We start from the raw sequence: 24,195 nt of genomic DNA on the forward strand, positions 1-24,195 counted from the left end.
CTTCACGTGCTATCGGAAATTTCCTAATTCCCACTTTAGAAGTCGGGATTACGAGCTTGTTGCGTTCAAGTGCTTTGTTGTCGGAGTGAACAGGAATCATGGTTATTCTTTCCTATTTATTGGGAAAATCTTATTAAAACCAACATCATATGTAGTCTCCCATGCACCGACAACCATATAAACATTCCAGATAGTCCGCTTTCTGCTGATTCTGTAATTTCAGTCAAATGCAGGCTATTTTCGCTGTGTACCAAACATACAACACGCTTCATATGATTACTCTTACATGTAAATATGTACTACATTAATGTCAAGACAAGACGACCTAAAAAAAAACAATAAAACCACACCTGCCACAGCAGTCTAGTTCTCCCCGCCACCATGTTTAAAGCTTATGACACGCCCATCGCGGGAATTGGGGTATCAAAATTTTCCGAACTTCCCAGTGGTAAACACGACATCAGAGGGCGTTCATGTGCAATTTTTACCTAGGAAACTCGTATTTACGATAATTCCGATAGCACGTGAAGGCAGCATTACATACGCTTCAAATGGTCAGTCCTAATATGTAAATGTCACTTTAACGACAAAACAAAGCGATGTAGCGGTTGTGTCACACAGCAGCAATCGTTCTTTCCTCCGCCATGTTTAAAGTTTGTGGCCCTCTATACTTGATCATTTGATACTTGGGTATCAAAATTATCTCCGAACTTCCCAGTGGTAAATACTACCTGTCCAATTTCCTCGCCAATGTGTTTTTTGTAATTTTTGTAATGTTACCAGTCACCGCGATATTCTCAACTTTCATGACCCACAGAATATTTTTTAGTATGAATGTCTGCTTAAAAAAGGGTATTCTTGCTTACTCTAGAATTATGCATTATTTTTTTTAATCAACACTTGAATGTGGGTAAGTTTCATAAAACAGACAAAATTTTAACAAAAAGCTGAGAATAATTTTTTTCGTATTAATTTATAAAATTAAAAATACATCGATTTCAGTTTATACAAGCCTAATTAAATGTAAGAATCTTTTTTTGTGTAAGTATCTAAAGGCAACTGAACAGTAAGATGTTCTTGGTTGCCATGGAAATATTACCACAATGCAAATAATGCGTTTGTGATATTTACCCAATCCATCTTCTGCAGCCAGAGAAAGGTATAGAGTGGCAGATGCTTATATTTGCATTATAAATATTTGAGGTTGTGTGGCTTTGCATGAGTATTAAAGTGTATGCAAACACACTCTGCTTTGGATACAAGAGGGACACCGCCCTGATTGTTTGTCGTTTTTTTTACTTTCAATTTTAAGTATTATATATGAATGATAAAACAGTGAATTGTCGTCCGTATCCATAATCGGTGAGAAACAATAGTCTTGAGACTACTAGTGAAAATATAAATGTATCCGCATAACAATTAAAGACAAATTACCATGAATTTCAGAACGTTTAATATTTGATTTGTATCTCAACATGAACAAAACCTGACGATCATGTTCTCCAGAATCGTTGAAGAATATTCTAAAGAGCATCTTATGCGCATATGAATATTTTAAGAGTTCAGTGTCAAAATTTGGGGTGCTCAAATGTTTCTTAATATTTATTTGTACATGGGCAATCTGGAAGGAAATCTTAAATGAGACATTTACACCCTTTTTTACACTTTTAAATGACACATTTAAATCGTTTTTCACTTGTATACATAAAAAAAAAATCTCCCTAAATTTACAAACTATAGTTAAGTCATACAAATAAACGAAACAAATAACAGGACCAACAGAATGGAGATTCTTCTTTTTTTTAATTGTGATTCATTCTTATATTCTCAATGCTTTTGTATTTACAACCATGAGCCAAGAATACCTCGAGCCCTTGTTCTCTAGGCTTTTTTTTTTTTTTTAAATAACTTTGAAGTAAACATTACAAAATATTTCAAGGTGACAGCGTTAGACATTTGATCTCATGTCAAGTGCATGTTTGTTAACGTATTAACATATGTGACATTAGTGCATTAGTTCAGTGAGATGTATTGAATGATGACAATGAACGGGCCAGAAGCTGATCATCAACACATATACAGATGGTCAGACCCTCTGTAGTGTAAGTTCGTATATACATATTATCTAGAGTAAATTTTGTATCCACAAATACTGTAACTCAACCACACCATTTGCACTCAACCACTCAAATTTGACAACATATGTAGTTTCTTTCAGCATTTGCTTTCACTTTCTGACTACATTTGCAGCTCTAGGTCAAAGTTGCCCGTAAAACTGTAAAACTAGGACCAGGATGTTGTACAAAGGAAAATATTTAAATAAAAACGACTGGTTTTGGCATCAACTAGAACTTCAAACATCAAATTCGGTCCATTGTCAGTTGTATTGAGCAACTTACTGTAATAGTTCAGGACAAATTGAGTGACTTTACGCATTTAAAGTGGGGAGGGAGGTAAATAGGTGGCATTCTGGTCTACGGATCTAGTAAATCGTGGTCCTGGAAGTTGGCGGTTGGCTCTGATGATTGGCCTGAGTTTGGGTTGAGGCCGTGGTAAAGCTCCTCTACAGTCCTGTGGGTCTTGCACATGTCCTCTGGGTAACGCGCCTGGAGCTCTTCATTAGCGAAGTAGTGCGTTTCAGAAAACTCAGAGAAGTAGCGGCCGACCTCAGGGTGAGCGATCTCCAGCGGGGCAGAGTGAGGCTCCAGGTTCTCTGCAAATGAAACGAGAAAGAGGCCATATTAAGCCATTTTACAAAGGATTTCATGCTTGAATGTAAAAACAACAGCGTTATTTTCACATATTCGCCATTGTTGCAGCACCTCTCTTCCCAGTCTGTCAGTAACGCTCTGTTTAGCTCCTTTTTCTATGAAGCCATCTGAAAAGTGCTCTGTTTGGGCGGCTGGACAAGTGTGTTCTGTTGTGATTGGTCAACTGCTTCGAGCGCGTCTCAGAAATGTCCCTGACGGGTGTGTTCACACGTGGTATTTTTGGTTCAATAGAGACAGAGCGACACGCGTCATAATCTGAAGACCACGCCCACGGGGGGGGGAAACAATCAAACCGTCTCCATTGACTTTGCATTGCGGGAGGCTGCCTCCTTGTCATTTCGGACTTATAACAAAAAAATGTATAAAAGCTGATATGTGACAAAGTGTACTGCAAACAAGCTAAACAAAACCCAGACGTTTTTATAAGCTGTTGACCCAAAAAACGAGCGTTTAAGGACAAAAAAGTGGATTCAGGCCATTGAGACAGCGCGCGACGGGTCATATTACACTGAGAACTACGGCGACTAGAGGGGAACGTAATCAGCGACAGTAAATATAATATATAAAACGGACATTTGGATATTTGACTTAACAGTAACAACATATTTACTGCACACATAGACATATTGAGGCATACTTAGTGTCAGGATCCCAAAATTGACCCATTCTTCCTGCTGAAGCTTCACTTCGTATTGCCTGTATCCACTTTTATCTTTTTAAACGCTCGTTTTTTTTGGGTCGACAGCTTATAAAAACTTATTTCTGTGTTTTTTAGCTTGTTTGCTGTACACCTTGTCACATATCAGCTTTTAGACATTGTTCTGTTTTTTGTTAGAAGTCCGAAATGACAATGAGGCAGCCTCCCGCAATGCAAAGTCAATGGAGAGCGTTGGATTGTTTCCCCCCCCCGGTGTGGGCGTGGCCTAAATACGCTCTGTCTCTATTAAAGCGAACTCTGGTGAGATCGCTCTGTTAGCGCAGTTCATTTGAATAAGTGTGAACGCTGCCTGGAGCGGACTGAGACCGCTGAAAATATGGGTCTCGGCCCGCTTCCAAACGAACTCTGGTGCGGTTCGAATGAAAAATGAACGCAACACGGACCAAAGACATGTAAACGAACCAAAAACAGGGCATGATGTCACAAGATGTGACCCTAAAAGGGACAGAATGCTCAAGCGTAACTTACCTGTTTTTTCTCATCATAGTTGTGATGTTGCATATCACAGTTTGGATCTTTGTTTGTGTGTGTGACGGAGTGAGTCAAATCCTGCCGCTGTTTTGACTCCTTTACACATTTCATAAGCTTCTTCACGAGTTCTCATCTGGTCAAAATACCATCATATGTAGCTACGCACATACAACGAGCGCATTTATCCCAGCACACAGTATTGTTTTGGATGTTTGGTAAGTTCCGTTGTGAAATATACGTAATAAAAGTCGACCAATCAGGTTGTGAATGTATCCCTATCCCTATGTTTGTAATCGGTCTCTTTAGGTTGTGTGTTAAAATGCAAATGTAAATGCCAAGCGGACCAGGACTAAAACGAACCAACGAAACGAACAAAGCTACAAGTCTGAACACACCCTTCAACACACTGCTAATGCAACTCAACCACGACTTGCCCCCCTTGGGCGGTAATTATTCAAAAGAGGAATATTGTGACATGAACATTCCTGGACTACAATCAAGGAGTTTAGAAAGAGTGCACATTGATATAGAGAATAACTCCCTTTGGAGTGATTTTGAGCTTTGCAGAACTTTTTCATGCTCAAACAGCAACATTACACACTTAAGAAAGTGTAAAAAAGCATCATACGTCCTATTAAGACTGCAATTGTCTCAAATCAATTAACACCTGACTCATTTAACCCCCAAAAAATGATTCACTGCTGTTGATAAAATTATGAGGAATTAGGATAAAGACCCAGTTTTCAGATACCAGAAAGCAATGATAAGTGTCCGAAAGTATATGCACAGCCTAAAACCAAATTAGACTAAAAAGAAATCAAAGAATCAAATAATTTCCATTGCTAAAATGATCTCTGTGATCTTGGCTCAATGGAATGTCTCACCTTGCGCCGCGTATCTGCAGGTCCCGTCCTGCACTAGGACGTTGTAGAATGGCTGATCAGCCCCCTTAGACAGTTGATGGACCCTCATAGTGTTAATCCACTCCTGACTCATGGTGCATTTAGGGTCCCATCCATAGATAACGCAATTGTAGCCTGACCTGTGAGGACATTGGACAGTTTGAGAACATTCTTGTTTTCACATCAAATATTCCTGATGTAAATGAGTCTCTTTTCACACTATTATTTGGCCCAGGACTGTAGTATGTTTACATCATATAAACATACATGTAGCACACGGAGCACTGACGGCAGTTGTTTATCACACTAGCTAAGTAACTCTTTTTACTACTCTTTTTACTTGTGTCCTTTGTTTTTAATAGCTAAACTTGTGTGTTTCAGATGCATTGAGATTCCTTTTTCACTGCAAAAGTAAGTTTTCCATTCATCTTGAAAGAGTCGAATTATTTGTGGAAGCATTCATGTCTTATCCTTCTAAAAAAAATCTATCTAAAATTGTACAGACCCAAGGCTTTTGAATGTAAAATATAAATGTCAAATTTAAATAAACAAAAAAGGAAAAGTTTGGAATAACTAAGGATTTTTTTGTATTTGAAAGTAGTCTCTTATGCTCACAAAGGCTGCATTTATTTGATTAAAAATACAGTAAAAACAGTCATATTGCAAAATATTATAGCAAATTAAAAGAACTGTTTTTGCTTTTAAAATCTTTTAAAATTGTTCTGAATTTAGCCATGAGTATAGCCAAGTTGGTTATTCATGTTGGGTCTTCAGTGTCATATGATCCTTCTAGAAATCTACACTGTAAAAAAAAAAAACATGTCTCCAATTGAACATTTTCTAGCGACCGATCACATCTAAATTTTTTAGTTGGCCAAATTGAATTTCTGTGAATTAAATTGCATCAATTCGCGGAAATTCTATTTGGCCAACTGAAATATTTAGATGTGATCGGTCACTAGAATATTTTCAATTGGAGACCTGTTTTTTTTTACAGTGTAGATTTTTATTATCAATATTGAAAACACAACAGTTTTTGCTGCATAATATTTTTGTGGAAACCGTGATAAACTATCATTCAAAAGTTAAAAGATTAAAAAAAGAAGATTCATAAAGGACGCATTAAACAGATCAAAAGTGACAGTGAAGATATTTATAATGTAACAAATGATTTCTATTTGAAATAAATTCTGTTCAATGAACTTTCTATTCATCAACGAATCTTGAAAAAAATATGTATCATGGTTTCCACAAAAATATTAAACAGCAAAAACGGTTTTCAACATTGATAATATTAAAAACCATTATTAATAATTGAGTACCAATAACAATTGAACACCGAATCAGCATATTAGAATGATTATTGAAGGATCATGTGACACTGAAGACTGGAGTAATGATGCTGAAAATTCAGCTTTACATCACAGGTACATTTTAAAATATATTCACATAGAAAACGGTTCAATTCTAATAGTATTTCACAATGTTACTTTTACTGTAAATTTCAAATCGAATAAATGCAGCATCAGCAAACTTCTTTAAAAGAAAATCTGATTTATTTCAAACTTTTGACTGGTAGTGCTTAGGGAATATTTCACCCGAAACAGAGAAAAGAGAAATATATCTTTTTGCAATGTACTTTGGAGTAGTATAGCCAAGAGAACACTGTCATTTTCAAGATGGAAGGTTATGTTGCTGTTCTAAATGGAGTTTCAGGCCCCATGTAGTTGATAAGTTTGCAGCTCACACAAACAGGAACCCACCTCTTATGTTTCATGACGAGGCCTACAGAGTACTGTACGTCCCTGTGCTCAGGCGCGCTGCGTCTCTTCACCTCCGGCTCTTCCGGATGTCTCTTATGCTGGATGTGCTCGAGCGTATGCTGCACCAGATACCCGACCGCTCCGTGCTGAGACGGGTCCAGAGCCTGAATATGCTGCAGAATATCCAACACCTGAGACAGACAGAACGAAATCAAACAAACCAGCTTATTACAAACACACTCGTTACACTTTGTTCCATTAGAATATTTGGTAACACTTTATTTCAGGGTTCAATTCTCACTATTAACTAGTTGCTTATTAGCATTCATATTACTAGGATATTGGCTGTTTATTAGTACTTATAAAGCACATATTAATGCCTTATTGTGCATCCCTTAATCCTACCCAATACCTAAACTTAACAACTACCTTACTAACTGTTAATAAGCAGTAATTAGGGGTTTATTGAGGCAAAAGTCATAGTTAAAAGTTAATTGTGAGAATTGGATCCTACACTAAAGTGTGACCGAATATTTATATAGACAATGATGAAATTTAATTATCAGCCTTAATTATACAAAGATGCTATACAGTACTTTGTGGTTTAATCACAGTATTTACCATCACAAATTGTCAATGCAAATGCAACATATACACTCCCTTATAAGTTGTGTGTTAGGTGTTGAAAACATATATTAGATTTGTTAAAAGTGATCTATGTGACAAAACCCATGCTTAATATTCACTGTCCTTTATTTTGTGCAAATAGCCAAACTTTTTTATTGGCTATTTGGCAGATTGCACAGATAATATACACATAGTAAAATAGCATATTACCTTTGTTTACACTCTTTGTGAATAACATCTGTCATTATTTGCACTTAGTGTAGCCAGGGTGCTATTTAGTGCTATTTATACTTGGTGCAAACAGTGTCCGTCTTCAAAACAGCAATTACCCTCTTTAAAGGGATAGTCAAACAATTCTGTCATTAATTATTAGTTCCAAAACCAAAGACTTTCATTCATCTTTGAAACACAAATGAAGATCTTTTTAATGAAATCTCAGATTCCTGTCCCTCTATTGAAAGTCTATTCACTCAAAACCCTGATAGACCTGGAAATGAAATTAATTTCCAATTAAACTGTCATAAATCTTGAATGTTTTGACTTCAGTTTGGACAACACTTGTAAGTGAAACTGAAGTGAAAAAGTGAGCTTAAAAAGGTAATAGTTATAAAAGAATCTTACATTTACTGTTATGAAAAATGCACAAAAATACTTTATTTTATTTTGTAAATCTAATCAAGTGGTGTTCCAAATTTGAGGTTGATATGAAAAAAAGAAGAAGAAAAAGAAAAAAGCTTTCAGTAGATTTTGTTTTGTCACAGTACCAAAAGTTTTCACTAGATGCAATTGGTTTCCCATTCATTTCCAATGCGCTCATTTTTGACCGCAAGTGTGACTCGAGTGTTCACATAACAAGTGCCAAAACCTGATGAAGTAAAAAAAATGGAATAAAAAAGGAAAAATTTTCGCTCCAAAGCAGGGGTGGCGTTTACATATAGCAGTTGCCATACCCTGGCATTCAGACAAGCAGGGGAAATAAACAGCTAATGATGCCGCTCGTTAGTTATATTGCAGCTTTGAAAAGCAAATTTAAAGAGCCCAACACCGTGTCCTAACCAGGCGCAAACCAGACTCGACCCGAGATCAATCAATCAAAAAATCACAGCCAATCAGAAGAGCATGTGGGTGGGCTCTCTCTGCATTCACAATGAAATAAATAATTGGGTAACACTTTATTTTGATAGTCCACTTTAGACATTCTACTAACTATAAGTAACTTTGCAACTACATGTCAACTAACTGTCATTAGAGTATTTGTAGACTGTCTGATTAATATTTACTAAAACTTTATTTTGTTGGTCCCCCAAAAGACATTCTACTGACTATAAGTAACTTGGCAACTACAATTCAACTTATTCTACTAACCCGAACCCTAACACCTAACCATAACCTACCAGTCTACTGACAGTTAACTAATACTCTAATGACAGTTAGTTGACATGTAGTTGCAAAGTTACTTATAGTTAGTAGAATGTTTAAAGTGGACTATCGAAATAAAGTGTAACCAATAAGTGCAATATCTAATTCCTAAATCTTACATCATTTTAGCATGATTAAAAAATAAAAAACATTTTATCATACAATACACAGTTTGAACATAGTTTTTTGGTTTCATTTATTTTCAAGATCTGAGGTGAATTATCCATTGTTGCTTTCAGTTTGGCTATGTCTATAAAAGGTCACAAAAATGATATTCAAGCACATTTTTTTTACATTAAAGGGGCTATATGCGTTTTTCTGAAATTTAAACTCGCGACTGACACCTGTGGCCAAAAAACAGAACTGCTCTTATTTTTTGCTCGCTCTCGCAGCGGTGGTGACGTCACATCCGCAGACAGCGTGGGAAAAAAACGACCCGACAGAAAATAGGAAAAATAGGATACAGGCTTATAGGTGCACCCACTGTGAGCGGACAAGGTGTCAGTATGCTCATCAGGAGAATGTTTGAGTCATAAATGGTAAAATAAAAAGCCTATTGTTACATTTATTTTGGGGAAAAAGTTGCATATAGCCCCTTTAAATAAAGCACATAATCTGCACTTGTTCCAGCCACAATGCCGCAGAAATAAAAACGGTTTATAAAATAGAATCGCCGTGAATCGCTGTTGCGGCTGGTTAGTACAAAAAACTCTGATTAACATGGAAAAGATCATTTTTCTCACGTGGTTAGGACACAGTGAAGGCTTATAGGCTGTTTCGGTTTTTGCATTGATTTTGTATTGTTGTCAAGTTCTTTTAGTGGATTTTTGTCCACATTTTGTTTAGATATAATGTAAAAAAAAATGTGTTAATAAATTAATACTTTTACTTAGCAAGGATGCATTTGATTAATCACAAGTGGCAGTTTTATTCAAAAGTACTATTTCATATAGTGAATAATTTGGGAATGTCATTGTTGTATGGCCAGAAGGACTCATGCCATACCCTAGGTTTTTATGAAACACCGCCACTGCTCCAAAGCATATTATAGCATGATTTCTGACTGAAGAGCACCAGAGGGTTAAAAATATATTTGTTCCGAAGACGAATGAAAGTCTTATGGGTTTGGAACAACGCGAGGGTGAGTAATTCATTCATTTTTGGGTGAACAAACCCTTTATCACTTAGTGTAAATAGCTGCCATCTTTATATTTATAGGCCTTTTTCAAGGAATAACACATTGGAGAGTTATAGGAAAGTATTGGAACAGAAAGAAGGAATGGGATCAGAAAATGAAAAAGCACAAATTCAAACCAGTAGTCTTATGAGAGCGCATATACACCAGAGAGATTTTTTCTTTGACTATTCTATATTAAGCAAAAAGGTTTTCTTCTGTGAATTGTGGACTGTTACCAACATTCAAGTCTCATCTGTGAGATTAAACTCACTTTCTCAGGCCAGATGCCCAGGTGGAAGTAGAGGCGGGCCTGCAGCAGAAGATACTGCACGTTATCAGGGTTAATAGTGAGATAGAGATCCAGAGAGTCCCGCAGGAGCTGATATGATTTCTCATTCCCTTCCCTAGACAAAATGAAAAAAGCAAGCACATTTTGTAACAAAACATGGATCTGACTAATTCACAAGTTTAGCTGACAGCCAAGAAAACCAATTTCATTTACATAACACAGTCTAAACTGCAGAATTCCCTGACTGGTTTACTAATGAGTATACACTCACCAAAAGGATTATTAGGAACACCATACTAATACTGTGTTTGACCCCCTTTCGCCTTCAGAACTGCCTTAATTCTACATGGCATTGATTCAACAAGGTGCTGAAAGCATTCTTTAGAAATGTTGGCCCATATTGATAGGATAGCATCTTGCAGTTGATGGAGATTTGTGGGATGCACATCCAGGGCACGAAGCTCCCGTTTCACCACATTCCAAAGATGCTCTATTGGGTTGAGATCTGGTGACTGTGGGGGCCATTTTAGTAAAGTGAACTCATTGTCATGTTCAAGAAACCAATTTGAAATGATTCGAGCTTTGTGACGTGGTGCATTATCCTGCTGGAAGTAGCCATCTGAGGATGGGTACATGGTGGTCATAAAGGGATGGACATGGTCAGAAACAATGCTCAGGTAGGCCGTGGCATTTAAACAATGCCCAATTGGCACTAAGGGGCCTAAAGTGTGCCAAGAAAACATCCCCCACACCATTACACCACCACCACCAGCCTGCACAGTGGTAACAAGGCATGATGGATCCATGTTCTCATTCTGTTTATACCAAATTCTGACTCTACCATCTGAATGTCTCAACAGAAATCGAGACTCATCAGACCAGGCAACATTTTTCCAGTCTTCAACTGTCCAATTTTGGTGAGCTCATGCAAATTGTAGCCTCTTTTTCCTATTTGGAGTGGAGATGAGTGGTACCCGGTGGGGTCTTCTGCTGTTGTAGCCCATCCGCCTCAAGGTTGTGCATGTTGTGGCTTCACAAATGCTTTGCTGCATACCTCGGTTGTAACGAGTGGTTATTTCAGTCAAAGTTGCTCTTCTATCAGCTTGAATCAGTCGGCCCATTCTCCTCTGACCTCTAGCATCAACAAGGCATTTTCGCCCACAGGACTGCCGCATACTGGATGTTTTTCCCTTTTCACACCATTCTTTGTAAACCCTAGAAATGGTTGTGCGTGAAAATCCCAGTAACTGAGCAGATTGTGAAATACTCAGACCGGCCCGTCTGGCACCAACAACCATGCCACGCTCAAAATTGCTTAAATCACCTTTCTTTCCCATTCTGACATTCAGTTTGTTCAGGAGATTGTCTTGACCAGGACCACACTAGGGATGTGACGGTGAGGAAATTTTCCCACCGGTTAATTGATGTGTGACAACACCGGTAATACCGGTATCACCGGCGGAGGCTTTTAAATCACTAATTCTATCTAACCGAAAGTAACATGCACACGACCGCTCTGAACTGAAAACGCGCCAGTGCGCGCACACCGTGAATGACAGCTTGTCTGTAAATGCGTGCTCTGTGAGGCCATGGGCGCATCTCAATCAGTTCCCTAGTTCAGAATCAGTAGTCAGGGCACTGATCAAGCATTGATCAGTCTATGATTGAGATGCACGCCATGAATGCACACTGTTAGTTCGCCCGTAAAGCCTCGTTTATACTCGACGCGCCCGCACGAGCGCGAGGGTGCGCGCGGCAAAAATAAATGCGCGCAGTCAGCGTAGCGCGGAGGCTCGCACTGCGGAGCGAGGCGAAAGTAAACAATGCGCGCTCTGTGCGGCCGGGCCCGTGTACATTTTACTTTCGGTTTTTAATTAGCGCCAATTCGGCTGCGGGTTGCTTGAATTGTGGGTTCATTAGCCTATTATTTTTAATGAAAAACACAACAACAAAACAAAATGACAAACTCCCTTAAATAGGCGCTTTTACGTTTCGCTTTGAAACCAAATCTTCCGTGATCATCTCAGTCAGCTCCTCACTCTTAAATCTGATGAATGACTCCTGCCGAGACTCACGGTCGGATCCTGCTTTATTAAGCAGATACGTTCAGTTTTTATTTGTATTGTCTGTTCTCTAACTGAACTAAATTATTTTATTACTATAACAAAAACAAAAAAAAGACGGTGGGCGCTGCCACGGTGGGCAAGTGATGTAACCGGTGTTGAGTCTGGACACCGGTAACACCGGCAACACCGACTATCGTAGCAAGCCTAGACCACACCCCTAAATGCATTGAAGCAACTGCCATGTGATTGGTTGATTAGATAATTGCATTAATGAGAAATTGAACAGGTGTTCCTAATAATCCTTTAGGTAAGTGTACATGCAGCATGGATAAAGTTTTAAAAGATTGTAATGTGCATGAAGGAAATGATCGTAAGACAGCATTCTGACAATACGAATATAAAACAACTGTTCATGATGCATAAAAGCACAAGTACAGTAATGAAAGCATGAGGGTACGTTTACACAACAACGATGTACTAAAAACGGAAGTTTTTCCTTGGCGTTTTTCGTGTACAGACGACAACTTTAGCTCTATTCGGACGGGATTCGTTTAACATGTAGAGGTGGGGTAAAGTAATTATTACCAGAGCTTCTCAGTGATTTTAGTCCCGTCCGTATGTGCCATCTCAGTAATCATTAAGGACAATGTCATTAAAGATGACCTTTTACCTTATGGAAAAAGGTCCGGAAAAATTACCTCAGGTAATAAATCTTGTGTGAATAGACCTGCTGTAAATATGTATGTAAATATTCCTGTTTAAAAGTAGTTTTCCGCCTTTTTTTCCAAGTATGAAAAAGCTTGAAAAAGCATTCAGTTGCATTCCAGGCAGTGGGACAAGTCTGTGACAAACCTTCTTTTAGCTTTAGGTAAATGCCAATTATCAACAGAATCCAATCAGAATTTATTAATTTAAAGGGTAAGTTCACCCAAAAATGAAAATTCTGTCATTAATTACTCACCCTCATGTCGTTCGACACCCGTAAGACCTCATGAAAGAGACCTCACCCAAATGAAGATATTTTAGTTGAAAGCTGATGGCTGAGAAAGGCTTCAGATAGGCCTCCATTGGCATTCAGTACACTTATACCAAGATCCATAAAAGGCACTTAAAACGTCGTTACAAAGTCCATCTCACCACAGTGACTCTACAATAATTTTACGATGCGACAACAATAGTTTTTGTGCGCAAAAAAAAAATCAAAATAACACCTTTATCCAACTTGTTATTGCCTTCCGCGTGTGCCTCCACGACGCATGCGCGAGAATATGACGTAGCGCCGGGGTTCAGGAATCCATGAAATGCACACTTTAACCCCATTTTGAGAACTACGCCGAGACCTAAAGCACGATTAATGTAGAATTCAACAGCTTAGATACAGCTTCTTCCTCTGCTTGTAAACAAATCGCTTCTGGGTCATGTGTCCGAACGCCGGATCTACGTCATATTCTCGCGCATGCGTCGTGGAGGCACACACGGAAGACAAGAACAAGCTGGATAAAGGTGTTATTTTGATTTTTTTTTGGCACACAAAAACTATTGTCGTCGCATCGTAAAATTATTGTAGAGTCACTGTGGTGAGATGGACTTTGTAACGACGTTTTAAGTGCCTTTTATGGATCTTGGGAGTGTAAATGTACTGAATGCCAATGGAGGCCTATCTGAAGCCTTTCTCAGCCATCAGCTTTCAACTAAAATATCTTCATTTGTGTTCCGAATATGAACGGGGGTCTTACGGTTGTCGACCGACATGAGGATGAGTAAGTAATGACAGAATTTTCATTTTTGGGTGAACTAACCCTTTAATTAATCAATTGTTCGACCGGACCTAACTTTTATATATAGGTTTTTAACAGATTATATGTGTTTGTGAACATAATATCAGGAACCTACTTAATACGCACATGATGACAGGGAGGTGACAGCGGTGCTTAAATCGAGTTACCCCTCCTACTTCTGCTAGTTTTACTGAGATTTCTTATTCTGTGCGAATTGGCCATTAATATTACAGACGTCCTGTGGTAAAATTACATTACTCCATCTACACTTGTAAAACGAATCCTGTCCGAATTGGGCTATTATCAGAACGATCCCCGTTCAAACGGATCCGCGAAAATTAAAAACGCTGTATTCTGCTGCCAGGCCAGTAGATGGCGATATCACTTTGTAAAGAAACACTACTCGCCTATAGACTGAACACATAATAGAGTGGTGCCGCTATGACATCACTTTGTAGGCCAAAACACGGAAGCGAGTTAGCATTTTAGCACTTCCGGTTCCATTGTCCCAAAAGGACAATTTTTTGAATGGGGTCTGTGGTGAACACAAGCTCAAGACACTTTCATGTTTTATTCTACGACATTAAATACATAGGTATTACCCCACTCGTGATATTTTGAAGCCGTTATGTGTCTTGAAAAAAGGCGGTTGCTAACAAGTGGCTAAATGGGACTACAGAGGCAGTCGAGGAGATTTACGCTGAATCTCATTTGTACCCCTCTCCTTCCCCCTTTTCGATTCTCTTTTGGCTGGAGTGGTAGGGGTAAGGGCCAGATAGCCAGAAGATTTTTCAGGACCACACTTCGAACGAAGGGGTATGAGGAGTTTCCCTCCATACACCGACTACCGTGCTGCTAGCATGTGTGTAGTGATGTTGGCTCTCGGGATCGATCACTTGTGTGTGGCCTGGCTGAAAGTTTTTTTCCGTAGCTTGCTAAACGCGCTATTTAAGTGATGTGAACACAAATTAATATTACAGTTATATACAGAAATATCTGGTCATCCTTCATAACGCAGTCGCTATTTACATCACGTGTCGTCTGTAAACTCTTGCGTTACCAAGGCAACAACTGACTCTCTTGTATTACATTGCAAAGCACTTCGTTATCGCAGCACAACAGTAGAAAACGAAACCATGTCCATTCCGGGCATACTGGTTAATAAACAAAGAGATCAGTTTGGCCATATGGAAAAGCGGCTCCACCAGTCTTGTATGTTCTGTTTCATTCTGTATCGCCTTAGGAAACTCGAAGCCTCACACGTTGTGAAATGAAAACGAGCACAAAACAATGTTGGGAGTGAGTAATCTGTTAAACTGCTCGCACCTGATTTCTGTTAGATATGTGACAGGACACTAATAAAAGAAACGGGGTATGATGACGTGTAATGGTATAGTAGTGGTGTCCCATTTCTTAGGGGAATATTTTCACCCCTACGTCTTGCCACTCTGTTTCAAGGGGCAAGGGGAAGGGGTATTAAATAGAATTGTGATTGGGCCTAAACGTCATCACATCGAACAAGTTAACTCGGTCCAATTTTTTAAAGCCTCATTATGCTTATAATTGTGCTCTTACAAATTATTCTAACTCAAACATTCTAGGAAAATGTTTTTAGATAAAAACTGAAAGAGTTGTCAAAAGCTTAGTGATGGTTGAATCTGTGGGACCGTGGTGTAGTTCATTTATAGCCTACCTCTAGCTTTGTACTTCTCTATTTAGGCTTCAAAATTAATAAAAGTTGTGATAATTATCTAGATGGACAAAACGTAAGTATCATAAATGTTTGTTGATCACAGAGCTTGTTTTTTGCGATAATCAAAAAGCCTATGGGAAAATCATGTTGGGTTTTTCTCGATGCTAACTGCTGACTGGCCTATAAAGTGACATGCGCATGACGTCACCGTTTTCACAAATTCACGGTTTTGTAGTTTACTCTGAGACAATAAAGGTATATGTTTCAAAAAACTTGAAACCCTTTTTCAAAAGTTTATGTTTTCAGGACCCCAAAACGCAAAAAAAGCATCTCCGTTTTTTAGTTGAAAACGGTGTTGTGTAAACGGCCCCTGAGTCTCACCCTCTCTTGCCAATGTTAAGCAGGTTTCCCACCATCCTCAGCAGCAGCTCGCTGGTGCTTATAGCGCTGTAGTAATCTGCTGTCACCTGGTGTCGGATCAGATACTCACACTCTTTAGCAGCCAGCTGCTTTCCATTTCCAAATGCGTCAATGTATACATAGTCGTAGATGTCACCATTCCTACAAAACACATCATTAGTCAACATACACTGTCATTGAAGCATATTGGAATTAAAGCAATGAACTGATGTTGAAACTGAATGATGTCGAAATTTCATTTTGACAGATTGCAATAGTTGGAATGTGGAAAACACCCACCTGCTTTGATTTTGGCACCAGCGGAGCAGGAAATGATTGGGGAAGTTGACAGGCTCCAGAGGAACTCCTAACTTCCTGGCCAGAGTCATGTAAAGCACAGAGAGGCTGATGGGAATGCCTGTCCGACGGAGCAGCACCTGACCACAAGAGGGCACACTGTGAGAAATAAACTACATTTCTGTCTAAATTGTACACTTACACATACGATACAGTGTTTAAAATGTACATATGATTTTTGCATTCAGCACAATTAGATGGAAGGTAACATTATGTTGTATTAGTGTTTTGTCGATTACAGGTATTTATTTGACTTTGGAAGGTTTTTTTTTTTCTCCTCTTTCGCTGTGGATGAGTATTTATCACCCCAACATACTGTACTGTTCAAAAGTTTGGGATCAGTAGGATAATGAATAATTTAACTTAGCAAGGATGCATTTGATTAATCACAAGTGACAGTTTTATTAAAAAGTACTATTTCAAATAAACAGTTCTTTTGGTATTTATATTCATTAAACAATCCTGAATTTTTGACTGTATTGCTGTTTTTACTGTATTTTTGATCAAATAAATTCAGCCTTGGGGAGCATAAGAGACTTTTTTCGAGCACATTAAAACAATCGTACCCACTGCAAACTTTTTAACAGTATCTTTTTTTTGATTCTCAGTTTAAATATAATAACATATCAGCACAAAAATGCTGTCAGGATAATGACATAATAATTGGCAACAGTACCTGCTCTGTTGCATCACTCAAATTCTGTTCTGCTATATTGTCTGGAGATAATGAGTACAGGTTTTTTAATTCACTAGCAGCATTATGATAATTTGATACAAAATAAATCTAAAAACTAAAAACTAATATTGCTGATAAACATAATAAACACCTCCTAGAACTCACACATACTATAACAACTCATAAAATGCCTGCAGCCTTTTGTATTCTTTGAATAAATGTAATATATATATATATATATATGAATGAAATAAAGTAATGCATGTTACTTATTTGAAGAAAAAAAAACAACAACTATGATATAATGTGAATTTACATATTACGCAGTTATTTGGTAATGCTAATTGAATATGTGCATATGTGTATACTTTGCATTTTGGAGTATGATATCCATGTGACTCTAGACAGTACCTGATGTATGTATGAGTTCAGTGGATTGTAGTAGTCCCGCTCATTGCCCTTGTACTGTAGCTGGTCATATAGCACAGTGTTCAGAGCACATATGACTTGCCTTTGAAACTCCAAGTCTTCCAGAACCAAGCAGTCACCTGGAAAAACAGTCTAGTGAGGACAGATATAGGACGCTACAGCTTTAAGAACAACAATGCTATTGTGGTTTCCCAATGCAGTCCAAAGTCAATTCAAAAATGTTGAAAATTAAACTAAGGGACCTCCAAGACATTCATTTCATCGACATCGAGCTGAAAGCTTTTATTGGACAACAGGGAGAACATAAGCATGGGTGCACGGGTCTGACTAATAGACCTCATGAGAACAGTAAATTGAATTTTCCGGATCTCTCTTTGCGGACTGACCTTGACTGGCTCGTAGGATTGGGTGTGTGGCGTGTTTTAGTCGCAGATACTTCTTCACCTTGTCAGTGATTTCTTCTATCTGTGCAGATATGCTCTCATGGGTGACATCAGTCAGAGGGTTGCAATACTGGTCGACCAAAACAGCACCTAGAATTGGACATGTGTTGTTTGACGTAAATCTTTGATTTAAACTATAATTCTATGTTGAACCTCAATCATCCATAAAAATGAAGTGAGTAAACTTTGGTGAGATGGAGTTTCCCTAACTGAAGCCCAAAGGATACTTCGGCCATCCGCACACAGTCCTCTTGACATAATTTTCATCATCAGGCGGGCCCAGGAGTAAATTTTAAAGACGGAGCGGAACGGGTCTATACATTGTGAATATTATGCTGTGCACGACTTTGCTTAGCCTATGCAAGAAAACAATTATTTTATAAAGGCAAGCCTACTATGTGGCTGCACATTTAATTTGATATGAGCTATGATTATTGTATATGATAACGATTATAGTATGACAGATATTATTGGGTGGACCTGACCTTTATGTGGCATCTTCCCTGGTATTATAAAGTGTAGTAGCATTTTTGGATATTACCTTTCATGTAGTGTGTAATATTGCTGTTTGTAAATGTAAAAGTTCATAGATCAAAGTGTACAATAAATTATTATTTTTATTGTCTCCGATACGAACAGTAACAATGGCATCGGTTTTACCGTATCAATTGAAACCAGAGTCCTCATCCTTTGGATGTGAATACAAACTGGATTTGCTTTTACAGCACAGAAAACTGTGTCTTCTCAGCATGTCGAAAACACGAACCAAACTCTTCCACACCTCAGCTACAACTACAGTGTTTGACGTCGCTCTTGGATAGCCAATGAAGACCACATGCTGGCATTATGCAGATGTGCTACAAACCTACATAGGTTTGTGCAGGAAGTAAAACTGACGACTCGTTTCAGGCAGTTCAGAATTTTTGGGGTGTGTGTATCAAGTGCTGAGGAAGCCTCCGGTGCTGAACTTCAGATATGGTAATAGCCGTTTGTTTCCGACACACATGGTAAGCAGTAGATCAATCACAACAGACTGAGCCATCTGACCAATCAGAGCAGAGTAGGCTCTCAGAAAAGAGGGGTTTAGAGAGAACGAATCCTTTACCGAATCATTACAGACACTGTGAGTAAACAGTTGATGCTGTAATGTATATTATGAGAAAATTAAACAGCATTTTGACATTGAATGCTTGTAAACCTACTGTAGGAGACATTCAAAACAAAACCAGGAACCTTTAAAATAGTCAAACAGGGGCACTTCCTTTTCCATTAATAAGAAATAAAACATTGTTTATCTTTTGTGGGACTTTTGGTTAGTCTTTTAGTGAGCTTACCTTCCAGGGCTGATTGTTGTTCTGGTAGCCGCTCAAGGAAAACCTTCAAATGCCTCAAAATGATCTGCTGCCGGAGGAAGTACAGGATTTTCTTTGCATAGTACTTAAGTGTCAAACTTTTCCTGAAACCATAATGGGAAAGGAAGGACATTCATAAATTCAGTTAAAGCATTTAGTGCTCAGAATTTTTTTTTATAACATAAGCGTGAGCTCATCTCTAACCTTTTGTCTGAGTTCAAAATCCCGAGCAGCTCATCCTCACAGAAGTGTTCTGGGGCACCAAGAGACTCGATTTCCGCAAAGCTGTCTCCAAGAACCTGACCAACGCAAGGCTGAGTTACAGAAATAATAGATTAAATACAATTTACCTTACAAAGTACCAGTCCACAGCATTGCATGATTGTCAGACCATAAATATTATGATTTTTTTAGATAAAATCTCTCGTAAAAGTCTCTTGTAGAGTCACTTACAACTTCTGTGAAGAACCTCTTGGAAATAGACTCTACTGTTCTTCTTATCTGTTGACCAACTATGTCCCGGCTCGTGAATTCCTTTAGCCAGTCATACGACTCATTATGACGATAAAATCTCTGCAGCCTGGGCCACCTAAAACATTAATGACACATCAGCAATGTTTGACCTCATAAAGAAAAAATATAAATGAATACAAGGTATTACAAATATATTAAACCCATTCCATAAATGTGGCTAGGATAATGTTGTCATATTCTAAATTATATATTTTTTTTCTAATTGAGTGCTTGTATGTCACGAAGATTACAAAGAAAGTATTGCCCAGTTCAGTTTTATGCAAAATTTACCCCCCACCAAAAAAGCTCTAAACTGTAATTTGCATGCATCTGCCAAAACATAACTATAGTATACACAAGGCATAAGTCTAGTCCCAGACTACAATGCATGTTTGAGCTGTTTTAACTGAACGCAATTTCTTAAAATATGTCAATGACATTGTTTTGTCTCCAGATGCACACCAGTAATGTTTTTTTTTTTTTCTAAGGCACGTTTATAAAAGCCACTTAAATGTTGTAAGTAAACTAGGCCTAATCCTGGCTTAATCTAGGGCCTGTCTGTGAAACCAGGCAAATAACACAATAGTTACTACTTAATGTTACCATAACACCAATACATTGAATAAATGTAAAAACTATAGTTCTATTCAAGGAAGATTTATGATGATGTTTTCCATGTAGGCCCATATGTTAATTTATTATTATCAGAATTTCATGCATTTCTGTGATCAAGGTTACTTAACGTTGTGAACAATTATAAGTACATTTCGTTCTTTCAACATATAGGATCCCGTAATAGTTAAACATTACATAATGCATCTCTCTGCATGTGCACACAGGACAAATTTGGCGCATCAGCAGAATGAGAACACGACCTGACAGCTCTCAAGTCACGCACTGAACGCAACCAATCAGGGATCCAACACATTTCTTATGGTTTGATCAACTCGAGGTTGATGGAGGTATAAAGCTTTAGAAATGTTTTAATTTATGCCACCTGAGTTTGTACTGATGCGCCCAGACCTTTCCCCTGCCATGGCACACGTCATGCAGCCTCTTGCACGTGCAGGAAACGTTGCAAATGTCGATATGGTTAAGAACGGGAAAACACAAGATATGCTCTAATAATTCCGCCGGTAAATCGGTTAACTGCTTAGCGAAACTCTCTGAAATAACCGTATTTGTCCCTAAAACTCGATCTCCCGTGTATGGCGTCGCCATCTTTTCTGTTTACTCCGATGACCTCATCGAAGCCCCGCCCACTTGTCAACGAAAGCACGCCCCTTTCTGGTGCAAAGGGCTGAACTTTGAGAATAGCGTGAAATATACCTATTTATATTCGAATGTAACACTTAAATTTAACATTTACTTTAAAGATTAATATATATAGTACATATATTTAAAATAAAAATATAATACATTCGTAAAGGACATCAGTTTTGAAGCAGTTAACCAATCTATTTCATCTTGTTTATTTAAATGTAATATTATTATTATTAATAATAATAACAATGACATGATATCTATAAATAACATTTAAAACGTAATAAATTCATAAATTAGTAAACTATTTTGAACGTAATTAATAATCGTTTAGTGTGATGTACATTCATTCACTTTTTGAAAGAAATGACTGTAAGTTATTTATTTTTTTAATAATTGGGGAACTGTGCAATGTATTATTTCCTGACAAAAAAGAAAAAAGAAAAAGGCTTTTAACTATAGCTGAATGACGCGGACTATTGCGCATGTCCTCCCTCCTCCTCCTCCTCCTCCGCCTCCTCCTTCTCGTGCACGCGCACGCGAAGTTTCAACTGCAGTTTTGGCCTGAAAGAGCCAAACCAGCAGCGATGTTTGTGTGTCAGGTGCTTAAACGGGCGTGAATCACACACAATGCAGGAATTCAGCTGTGTTTACGGCTCGACAGGTGAGTTAGCAACCAGTTTACAAGCTGTCAGTCCAATTCTGTCAAAAACACTGATGACAAAACAAAACAAAGAGGCATGAAACCGTAGATTAGCATAAACAAGCATTTATGAGCACGTAAGTTGTTGTGAAGTCGTGTAAAAGTTGGTATTTTGCTACACAAACGTATACTTAAGTGTTATATATTAGGTTAATGTTTGTTCTGAGTTATCTGGCAACTTCTATTACGCTTTATAGTAGTGTAAAATTGGCTTCTATTGTTATTGTACATGTAACAGTTAGTATATTACTTAACTAGCTGCTACGTTATTCCTTACTAAACTTATGCTATTCTCTTCTGCTTTTATCTTCTTACAGGCTTAATTGCGATGTAGAGGAAGTAAAAGAGATAGTATGTGTCCATAGTGTGTTGCAGGTGGGTTGTCAACATCATCCTGCCTTTAGACATGCACTTTTAATCACATTTATGGTAACATTTGCCAGTAATGCTAGATTGAAGCTAGAACTGAACTCTTAATGTGTTTCATCATAAGTTATGCTTCTGATATATAGTAAGTCAACAGGTTTTTGTTGTTTTTAAAGAGGAGGAAGGTTTCCCATCATCAGCTATTATGGCAAGTGTCCTTGCATCAAAAATGGGGCTCATTTCCCTCCGGAGGAAACAAGCCAAAAACTTCAACGTCACAATTGTTACAATGGATGCTGACTTGGAGTTTAGCTGCGAGGTAAGTAGCAAGCATTTTGCATGAATGTGATGTTTGTAAATGCATTGTTTTTAAGTGGTGAAGCTCCCTGAATTATGACAGAATTAAGTTTACGCGGTAGGAGTGCATATCACATTCACGTTAAATTATGGTTGTAAAACTATAGCCTAACCAAACCTGTACTGGCAGTGAGCAATGCTTCTCATCGGTAACCAGAGGGCATGTAAGCTTATCTTAGGGAAGGCACCAGGCTGTCGACATTTAAATGTCCCGGCTGTTGTTGTGCCCTTGAGCAAGTTACTCAACCTGACCTGTTTCTCCAGGGAAGCTGCATCAAGACATCCCTGTCTGCTCTAGTGGCGTTTTGTGTGAATGGAGAGACTGTTCTGTGGCCTTAAGGAATAGCTCTTCCCAAAAATGGAAATTCTGTCATTTACTCCCCTCATGTCATTCCGATCCTGTATTAATTTATTTTTTCTGTGAATGCACGAGAATTTACAAGCTACAGCGTACATACAGTAAAAGTGGATGATGAAGATGATTTATCACCAAGCTATTGAAAAAGCACCATAAAAGTAATCCATATGACTTGTGCACTATATTCCAATTCTTCTGAAGCCACACAAAAAAATCGATTGTTACTTACCGGTAAAGGGTTAGATCACCTAAAAATGAAAATTAGCTCATGATTTACTCCCCCTCAAGTCATCCTAGGTGTATATGACATTCTTCTTGGGAGTTATATTAGAAATGTCCTGGCTCTTCCAAGCTTTATAATGGCAGTGAATTGTTGGGTCATTTTTGAAGTCCATAAAAGTGCATCTATCCATCATATGACTGCCTCACACGGCTCCGGGGGGTTAATAAAGGCCTTCTGAAGCGAAGGGGCACGTTTGTGTAAGAAAAATATCCATATTTAAAACTTTATAGACTAATATTACTAACTTGCAGCTCTCAGTGGTAAGCAAGTCGACTTGTCCTAAAAGAAAGAGACATGTCTTCGGTAATTTTGTCTGGCCCAACCAGACGTTTAGTAAACAAGGCAGGCTTTTTGCACTTAATGTAAATGGCATCTACTCCAGTAAATAAAAAAAAAGGTAAAGTTTTAGCATTTTTAGTTTGAATTTTGAGCATTTTTGAATGTGCACTGAAGCATTCCATTCATTCCGAAGGGGGTCAGTTTGACCCGTGAGAGAAGTATTTGTTACTTAAAAAAAAAAAAATGTCAACCACAAAGTACCTTGAATGCAGTCAGTCAATTATGTGTTTGTGTGTTTGTGTGTTTGTGTGTGTGTGTGTGTGTGTGTGTGTGTGTGTGTGTGTGTGTGTGTGTGTGTGTGTGTGTGTGTGTGTGTGTGTGTGTGTGTGTGTGTGTGTGTGTGTGTGTGTGTGTGTGTGTGTGTGTGTGTGTGTGTGTGTGTGTGTGTGTGTGTGTGTGTGTGTGTGTGTGTGTGTGTGTGTGTGTGTGTGTGTGTGTGTGTGTGTGTGTGTGTGTTCGTGTTTCAAGTGCAACAAAAGTCCTAGGGTCTTGGACCACTCCGATGAACAGTCAATTTTTAAAAATGAATTTCGGGTCAGGGAAGGATGAGGGGTAAACAAAAACATCTAAACATCCAAAAACAAACTAGCATGAACCGATAAAATGCATACCTTGAATACAGTGTATAATTCGCTTTTGGATAAAATCATGTGCCAAATGCATTAACATAATGTAGATGTGCC

At 38.2% G+C, this 24,195-nt stretch overlaps 2 protein-coding genes across 4 annotated transcripts in view; one reads left to right on the top strand and one right to left on the bottom strand.

The window, feature by feature from the left end:
• Positions 1 to 1,433: 1,433 nt before the first annotated feature.
• Positions 1,434 to 21,100, bottom strand: fbxo21 (F-box protein 21). Of its 3 annotated transcripts, none has more exons than XM_079815171.1 (12): positions 20,841 to 21,100; positions 19,784 to 19,919; positions 19,535 to 19,629; positions 19,313 to 19,434; positions 17,922 to 18,068; positions 17,518 to 17,654; positions 16,374 to 16,510; positions 16,056 to 16,235; positions 10,120 to 10,252; positions 6,626 to 6,816; positions 4,845 to 5,002; positions 1,434 to 2,713 (listed from the first exon to the last, which is right to left on the bottom strand). In XM_079815171.1, the coding sequence occupies exons 1-12, from the start codon at positions 21,062 to 21,064 to the stop codon at positions 2,475 to 2,477; spliced, it is 1,899 nt and encodes a 632-aa protein (XP_079671297.1). In that variant the 5' UTR covers positions 21,065 to 21,100; the 3' UTR covers positions 1,434 to 2,474. The 3 variants fall into 3 exon arrangements, with proteins under 3 accessions (XP_079671297.1, XP_079671296.1, XP_079671298.1); XM_079815170.1 differs by having other exon boundaries at positions 19,535 to 19,644; XM_079815172.1 differs by lacking the exon at positions 17,922 to 18,068 and having other exon boundaries at positions 19,535 to 19,644.
• Positions 21,101 to 21,624: 524 nt separating this feature from the next.
• The window catches only part of nf2a (NF2, moesin-ezrin-radixin like (MERLIN) tumor suppressor a), a 56,238-nt gene continuing 53,667 nt past the window's right edge, over positions 21,625 to 24,195 (top strand). The window contains exons 1-3 of the mRNA XM_079813904.1: positions 21,625 to 21,770; positions 22,127 to 22,184; positions 22,352 to 22,494. Of these exons, the coding sequence (XP_079670030.1) occupies positions 22,381 to 22,494 (114 nt within the window). The 5' untranslated portion in view covers positions 21,625 to 21,770; positions 22,127 to 22,184; positions 22,352 to 22,380. The remainder of the gene's footprint in view (positions 21,771 to 22,126; positions 22,185 to 22,351; positions 22,495 to 24,195) is intronic.

This window comes from Gobio gobio, assembly GCF_949357685.1.
Source record: "Gobio gobio genome assembly, chromosome: 4".
Lineage (NCBI taxonomy): Eukaryota > Metazoa > Chordata > Actinopteri > Cypriniformes > Gobionidae > Gobio > Gobio gobio.

Coding starts and splice junctions, on each gene's coding strand:
- fbxo21 (XM_079815170.1), bottom strand. CDS start 21,064: ATGGCGACGCCATACACGGGAGATCGAGTTTTAGGGACAAATACGGTT. Junction 16,236..16,373: donor TGGTGCCAAAATCAAAGCAG/GTGGGTGTTTTC, acceptor TGTGTTTTGTAG/GAATGGTGACATCTACGACT. Junction 10,253..16,055: donor CTTAACATTGGCAAGAGAGG/GTGAGACTCAGG, acceptor CATTTTGTCTAG/GGAAGGGAATGAGAAATCAT.